The sequence below is a fragment of the Vitis vinifera genome, chromosome 3 (genome assembly GCF_030704535.1).
Source record: "Vitis vinifera cultivar Pinot Noir 40024 chromosome 3, ASM3070453v1".
Lineage (NCBI taxonomy): Eukaryota > Viridiplantae > Streptophyta > Magnoliopsida > Vitales > Vitaceae > Vitis > Vitis vinifera.
In genome coordinates, this window is record NC_081807.1 from 12,647,711 (window position 1) to 12,656,105 (window position 8,395).

General features: G+C 32.7%; 1 protein-coding gene across 4 annotated transcripts; it reads right to left on the reverse strand.

Moving 5' to 3' along the window:
• LOC132253567 (HVA22-like protein a) lies at positions 1–4,128 on the reverse strand. 4 transcript variants are annotated; one of them, XR_009465422.1, is made up of 8 exons: positions 3,970–4,128; positions 3,773–3,799; positions 3,507–3,629; positions 2,658–2,907; positions 2,279–2,353; positions 1,941–2,029; positions 1,747–1,820; positions 1–677 (listed from the first exon to the last, which is right to left on the reverse strand). XR_009465422.1 is itself a non-coding variant. In XM_059736004.1 (8 exons), exons 1-7 carry the CDS (start codon positions 4,023–4,025, stop codon positions 1,788–1,790), a joined length of 660 nt encoding a protein of 219 aa, XP_059591987.1. In that variant the 5' UTR covers positions 4,026–4,128; the 3' UTR covers positions 1–677; positions 1,747–1,787. The 4 variants fall into 4 exon arrangements, 3 of the variants coding, with proteins under 3 accessions (XP_059591987.1, XP_059591985.1, XP_059591986.1); XM_059736004.1 differs by having other exon boundaries at positions 1,747–1,827; XM_059736003.1 differs by lacking the exons at positions 1–677; positions 1,747–1,820; positions 1,941–2,029 and having other exon boundaries at positions 2,036–2,353.
• Positions 4,129–8,395: the final 4,267 nt, after the last annotated feature.

Here is an 8,395-nt window from a genome sequence, read left to right on the forward strand (position 1 = left end):
GAAGAAAAGCAATTGGATTCAGCCATATTTTTCCTAACAGTAGTGCAATATGATTTAATTTTCTCTCAAACATCTTTCATTTTTCTGCAAATTTGAAACTTGTGAGACCCAAAATAAATGTGGGATCGTGGATCAAAATTATTCTGATGGCCTTGCTCATTGGTCTCAAGAACTAGCACCTTCTCCTCTTGCTTTTTGTTATTCTTCTGGTTTGGTCCATTGCTGGATGCACACTTTTGTTGCTCATCATCTTTGGTCTCGTCAGGTTTCTTCACTGTTGAAGCAGCTGAGATTCCATTGTTTTTGGAATTCAGATTGTTGGAAGGACACTTTGGTTGCTCCTCTTTGGTGGACTGATCAGATTTCTTGGCCTTTGAAGCAGATGGGGAACAATTGGTTTTGGTTGCCTGGTTTTTGGCTCTCAACTGCTCAGAAGTGGCCTGATGTCTCTTCCCTTGAAGGTGGGAATTGAAGGTCACTTCACTTTGGGTTGTGAACTGGCATACAGCACAAGCCCACTCTTTCTGGACTTTCTTATGCAGAGGTATCTCGGGGGTTCTATTGTCTCTACATGCCTCAATTTCTGCAGCCACCAGTGCTGCTGCCCTTTCTTTTATCTCCACAGCACAGGTTGTATTACTTCTAGTTTCACCAAGATTTATGTCTGATCGTTCAACCTGAAAATGTGGCAGTTTGTAAAAGTTAACATAAAGCTGTTTGTTGGTTTGCCCTGATTAGCACTGTCAAAAACATAATCTCAGCAAAGCACATGCAAGAAATTAATGGGAAAAGGGTACTTATGACTATAATCAATCCCTCAGTTTGGTAAACCATATAGCTGATAAAAAACCACAATGCACATGGGCATGATGCTTAAAATCCTATAGTATATTGGCTAAACATCAAGAACCATATGCAATAATTAGAATTCCAACTTCCCTAGTTCTCAAGATAACCTGAATGACGACTTCTGTCATCCGACATGTGGCTTAATGATCGCTTTCCTATGCCAAGGAAGGGTGGAGTCATAACCCTGCAGATGCTGATCTCATGGATGGAAGCTTGATCTTCCTGGTTAACCATGAGACATGGAAGCAGGACTAAGATGGATGCAAAGAAATGGATTTGAGTACTTCAATCCTTCAAATTAAAGAGGCTGACCATGGCATATCTCTCTATGATTTGAAGCAGAAGGGAATCCTTTCACTCAGCCCAATGAGCCAGAAGTGCATGGCCACGATGGACTCGGAGGAAAGAGTATGACCACTTCACTCTTTCAAGATGAAGAGGATACCACGTGCCATATATCCAATGAGATTGAAAAGTGGGTTAAGCCCCGTATGTTTAACCTCTAAGAGGGTTGACAAAAGTCAGATCCCTCTCAATGGATCATCATTAAAGGTCAACTTAGGACAAGACACTAATGGTTATATGCTTCACCAAGTCATGAATATAGCGGAATTACTGAAGGGACTGCATTGTCCATTCACAAAGGATGACAAAAATTACTTAAGTGGTGGGGGGAACTACAAAATAGTATTTGGCCATTTTTCAACTTAGCTATTTTCCACTCTCATTGTGTTTCACACAAGAGTTGTGCATGTTTCTAAACTCATTCATTACTTATGTCTCAACTTCTACCAGTATCTGGAAATCTGTCTTCAACTTGTAGCCAAATATGTTTGTAGGCCAAAATTAATCCTAGTGAAATATGAGGTGCCGTTTAAGTATGACAAGAAACCTTACCCACTGTTCTGTATCACCAAATGTTATCTGTGTTACTTCCATCACTTTGATCTCCTTCTTAGCACCATTTGCACCTTCACACTTCACATGATTCAACGACAATTCCAAATGCATTCAACATTCATGTCTTAAAAATAATAACAATAATCCTTGTGTGAAGACAGCCTTCCTTATAAATAAAAAGGAAAACTTACCCTCTTTGCTCCATCCCCCCATTTTTTATGTCTGTTACTTTGACTACTTGGATCTCCTTTTCTGCAACATTAGGCTCTTCACACTTCCACTGAGGTGAGAAGAATCAATCGTAAAAGGAATTCATGAATTGCAAAAACATGCACGAATATATTATTATTTTGAAAATTATTGATTATTTCACCATAAAAAATATCACTTAATCCATAAACTTGTTCTCTTTTTCACAGAAACATACATAAAGTGGTTTTTCTTTTAAATGCATCACTAATTTACATGAGCAACATTTTTCTGGGGATCTGCCTCCATAGAAATAAAATAGCCACATTAGAGTGCATACCGCTTCCCCTTTTTTCTCCGGTGCTGCAGGTGCTTTGATCTCTTTCACTTCAACATTAGGCTTTGTGCTCCTCAACTGAAGCCAAAGTCATGTATAAATAAGAGGACAGTGAGAGAGAAACCATAACCAACATGTTCCCAGAAGAGTTGATTACTGAATTAAATCCCGGGCTATCACAGTTGAATCTGATTATGCATATATAATTATGTAAATCTAAATGCACATGCATATGTGAAAAAAAGAGAACACAATTATATATAGATATATACATGAATTTAGACCACATAATTCTAGATGACCTGCTATAGTCATTTTTTACTTGAACATCTCAAATAAAACTCTGTTTGACTTGTTGATAATCCTACTTATAATGGCATACCTTCCTAGCAAGTAGTTTCTTCAAAGCTTCAGGTCCATTCTCCTTAATATATTGGTCTGCTGAAACAAGAAAGTTTTCTCTGCTATGAAACTTCTTTTTTGATTCATTGAAAAGCCAATTCATGACAACTTGTGGATCAATGGACAAGCATGGATGAACTAGGTGTTGATAGACATAATATGAACCATCAAAATGCGGTATCACCATCCAGCAGATGACCATCAGCTTTATGTAAGGCCAGAATGGTATCCTGACATGCATTATATAAGAAAATAAAATATTTAAAAAAATAAATAAATTTCTTCGAATTTCAGTTTCTGTTAAATTTATATGCATCCACTTGGATGGACTACATAAGTTCGGTTTTATCTTTTGACATCTATTATGAACAGTTGAAAAAGAAATGAAGAAAACAAAAACATTAGAATTGTGCACAGATTAGAGCCTTCAATGGTCCAAAGATGATCAGCATTTGCCCCAATTAAGCTTCGACTAAGAGATTAGATCCAGTTGCCCTACACAAACTTGTCAGATTCTGAATTTTCTATTTCCATTTGTTTCTCAGCAGACAAATTCCATGGAAATAAGTGCAACCATGCTTTCAAACAAGACAATTATTCATCACTGTGATTATGGAAAGTTCCCTATAAAGATGAGAAATAAAAACTAGTAGATCCATCTTATTTCCAAAGCTGACACCACTTCCTTGAGCATGCAGGCCTGGAACATTAAACATCTCGATTATTTTCACAGGGAAGAAAACTGAAAAAAGCAACTCCAAATTCCTTAAGGGCAGAGAAATGAAAGAAATAGAGCCACATATAGTGGAATGCAGTTGAGCAAAATTACCATTCAAGGAGCTTGGCAAAAGTATGATCAAAGAGTGAAACCAAGGAAAATAGAACCCAATACGCCACCAACTTCCGAACGTCTGAGATTGAGTTAGTCTCAATTACCCGAATTGAAGCACATCTGTGAAGAACCGAGATGACGTTGATGATTATTAATATAATAACTAATAATCCAACCCAATAAATGTAACAGAACTAAGAATTCATAGAACAAGAAAAGAGTAAATGAATGATCATATCTTGGGGTGTAAGACCAAGACTTACAGAGGATAACCCAGTGCAAACAGAGGCCTGCAAGTAGAAATCCAAACAAATAACTAACAACCAATGACAAGAATGTGGACAATTCAAAGGAAAGGGATAAAACCAACATGGAGAAATCAAAGCAAATCCCAGTTTTGTCCTCAAACATAGAATTCCACTTCATTTTCCAATGACGAGAAAATCCGTGGACAACATACCAGCCAAGAAGATCAAAGCATGCAGCTGAGAATTTGAGAACATTCATCAAACCCATCGGGGAGTTGAGGGCAAGCTGGGCTTTCTCAGCTTCTCTGGAAAAAAAAGAGGAAAGACAAAAACGAAGAAGTGAAGTGTGCTCTGTTGGAGTGGTTTTTAGCTGTTATGAGAGAAGTCATCACGAATAACTTGCAATATAAATATAAATAGAATAGACCCAAAAGGAAGATAATGCCATTCGTTTGCCTTTTGGGTCTTTAATGACGATATTGCCCTTGTAATGCCATACTTGCTGGGGTGAAGAGCCATAGACACGTGCAGAGATAAAGGATCCAGACTCTAGATAAGGAATATATTCATAGTACGAACGAAAGGACCATGAGGCTTAGATCCACATGGCGAAATGTGATGGGGTTAACGAAAATACTTAAGAGCTAACCGAAGAAGGGCGTGTCAGAAATGTTGGAGCTGTTCAGACTCACTAAGGGAAGGGACACGCATGGCAGACGACATTTCCGTTAAGCCGTCTCCCGCCTAAGCCGTCTTCCACCCTGTTGCTAATTGCACAAAATAAAAGTATATAATATATTAGGATATGGATATAATATCTTATGATATTATTGTCAATAGGATATATTTTAGAATATATATTCTATAATATGCAATCAATGGTAATTAATTTATAATCATATAAAATAAAAATATTTTATAAAAAATATTAAAATTAAATTAGACTGAATCAATATATCTAAAATGGTTAAAGTAATTTTTAAAAATAGATTACCTTTTAAGGGATTGTGACAAAACTCGTTTATTAAGGTTTTATATTTTGTTTTTTAGATGAAAAAAAAGAGAGGAAATTGTAATATAAAATATAAAACCTTTTATAAAAATAAAAAAAATTAGAGATTTATGTCATATGCCTAAAAATTGCTCTAAAAAAATATATGAAGTATATTCAAACATCAATTAATTAAATCATTTGAAAGGCCGGAAAGATTATACTTGAGTTGTTTTGGAATTACCATTTATGTTCAAGGGATTTGAAAGGTAGTCCATAGTTGCATGGATTTGGTGAATGATAATGATTCAATGCAACCATCAATAAGTCATGTTGCATGAGGGAAAGGAAACAAGGTTGACATACAAGTACTTCAAAGGGTTACACATGTTTGGGATTGATGTTTAACAACTATTTTGAAAAGGGGAAATTATGCTTTAGGCAAGTAAGTTTGATAATTGGCCTAACATCCCTATAAGTTTCACATTTGAGCCTAAGACCTAACTAATGTAGGAAATTGAGCTTATTGATATTATCCTTCAATAATCCCTAAAATGCCCTTGACTATTAAAAAAAATAAAAAATAAAAAATGCAAGGTGGAAATCCAAATACTATGTTGAAAATGGTGATCTGGATTTAAGAATGCATTAGTTTTTTGGTTTTCAAGAGAGTTTACCTTTCTTGAAAACAAAGGAAAAAAAATGGAAAATCCCTAAAAGGGTTTAGTTTAGAAGACCTACCTTTGGTTTCGTTGTCTTCACCAGTGAATATTTGCTTTCTAATCATCTTCATCAGTATAGATTTAGTTTTCAATCATCTTCACCATTATAGATTTGGTTTTCGAAGATTATCATCTTCACTAGTGTAGATTTGCTTTACAATCGTCTTCACCAGTATAGATTTAGTTTTCAATCATCTTCACCATTATAGATTTGGTTTTCGAAGATTCTCATCTTCACCATTGTAGATTGAAATTCATTATTAAAGCCCTAGCTTACCCTAGCTTTGGTTTTCGAAGATATCGTCTTCACTAGTGTAGATTGAAAAATGTTATTAAAACCCTAGTTTACCTTAGCTTTGCTTTCTCGAGATTATCATCTTCATTAATAGTGTAGAATTTCCCTTATTCAAACCCTACCATGCCCTCACTTTGCTTCACCAATCTCTTAACTTCACTTGATCTTCCCATTCACATCCTTGGTGAAAAGGCAAACCCTAAAATTGAAAACCCCTTCTTAAGCCCTAGGGATCTGTTTTCATAAGGCTCCCTCATTTTCACCTCTTATTCCTGTTCCTATAGGTAAAAGGCCCACCACCAACAAAAGGATTGAAAGATGGTTCAAGCAAGTATTACCCTAAAATCCTTAAAGTTGATTTTTTTTTTTATTCCTAAAAAGTGAAAATCCGATAGGTTCCAAGCATTTCTAAGCTTTCTGTATGTTGTTGATGCTTTGGTAACCTATGGTAATTTTTGGTGATATCTTTTGTGAATTTAAAATTATGAATTAAAGAGCTATTATTGCATTCTTAGATTGGATTGCAATAAGACATCTTAACATCATTAGGCTTGAAAGTGGCTATCCCAAAACTAGGTTGACTTGAAAAATATGCCCTCTATGATCTTTTTTTTTGTTTTGGTGAACTTTTAGAAATTTACCATTTATTTGCCCAAATGCTTTCAATTAGGCTTGGTTGTGCTATGTGTGTTATTTTTCAATTAAACATAATAGAATTGCACCTAGAACACAACTAAAGTTGCAAATTTATGCTAATATGCCTCAAAGGACGGTTATTGATAACTTTTTAGTATGATGTGTGATGCCCAAACCCAATTAAAGGGTAAAAACATAATTTTAAAAAATTAATTAAATTAAATTAATAAGGGTAGAAAGATTTTTCTCTATTTTAAAAATTTTAGGTATAAATTAAATTTTTCTTATTTACTCTATTCAAAAGCCCTTTTACATGGAGATTTGAGATATTAGACAACGCAATGTAAGGTTGAAAATTTGGGGGTTTAAGATTTGAAGATCAATTTTCTATATAAGATTTTAATCCTTAGATTAATATTTTATATTTATTAATTAGTTTTGAATGCTTTAGAGTTATTAGTAAAGATTAGAAATTTTGAATATTCAAATTAATAGATCTAAAATAAAAAAATATAAAAGAAAATTAATTATAGTTTTGGATATGGAATAATAAATAAATAAATGAATGAATAAAACCTAATAGTATGGAGGTTGAGAGATTTGAGAGTTGTAAAAATAAAATAAAAAAAGATGGGGTTTTATGGTTGTACGTGCCTCCATAGTGGAAAAAAAATTTAAATTAAAAAAACTTACAAGGTTGATTGCAACAAGATGTGGTAGAAAAAAAAAAGGGGTGCTTACAATATGATTGATCTTAGGGAGGAAAAAGATAAAAGCAATAAAAATGAAAAAAAAAAAATGAAAGTGTGCTTAGGAATGACAATAAGGCAGGTTTTTTCGAGGTACTCGCCTCGTCCCTAATGGGACGGAGTTCAATTTTAATAAACGGGTTTGGGACAAGTTTGAGAATTTTTTTTAAAACCCGAAGCAGGTTTGGGTATTGCCCCGTCCCACCCCGCCCCAATTATATATAAAATTAATTTTTAAAATTAATTTAATTTAATTTTTATTTTACTATTTTTAATATATAGATAATAATAAAATATTTTTAATAAAATAAGTAATAAAAAATATAATTATTTAATTATTTATAAAATATATTTATTTTAATGTAATTAAAAATTTTAAAAGTAATTTTAAAAATAAATAAATAAATAAATTCAAAAAAAAGTTAAACGGGGCAGGACGAGGCGAGTATGAGAATTTATCATACTCGCCCCGTCTCATTTAATTTTTTAAATGGGACGAGGATGATAATTATTTTGAATAAACAAGGTGGAGTTGGGATGGGGGTGACCTATCCTGAACCCGCCCCATTGCCATCCCTAAGTGTGCTATTGCAAGAGAGAGGGTAGTTAGTAGAATAAGGATAGATGACTTTTACTTGAGGTAATTGTTTCGGTGGTAGAAGGATGTTGAAAGTAATAATATAATATAATATATATATATATATATATATATATATATATATATATATATATTTAAGTAAAATTTTTAATTTAATTTAATTATATAAAAGAAATAGATATATATGATAAGATTTAGAATGAATATGAGTTTTATAAAAATTTGGAAACTCACTAATTTAAATTATTATTGTTTAGTTATTTGAATATAATATTAGGGATAATAATAATAATAATAATAGGAAAAGATATTTGTTTAACAAAAAGGAACAAGTTTTGGAGAAATTTACTTTAAACAAATAAGTAAATATGGAAGATTTTCAAAACAAGAATCTTATATAAATTAAAAATTTAAAAGAAAAAACCAATTAATCAAATTGAAATTGAATAATAATAATAATAGTTTAATGCAATAAATAGAAAAAACATATTTTTGAGAGATTTAATTAATAATAATAGAATATTATGAATAAATTTTGGAAAGAACATAACTTTTTAAAATTTGGAAAATCACTTATTAAATTGTTATTTATTAGGAAGTTAAAAATAATATAGGTGATATGAGATACGAAACTATTATTAGATAAA

Bases quoted from the DNA above. Each gene is read 5' to 3' on its own strand.
- LOC132253567 (XM_059736002.1), bottom strand. From the start codon at position 1,860: ATGCATTTGGAATTGTCGTTGAATCATGTGAAGTGTGAAGGTGCAAAT. The intron at 678-1,746 runs GTAAGGTTTCTT...CCACATTTTCAG, and splicing joins TTGGTGATACAGAACAGTGG to GTTGAACGATCAGACATAAA.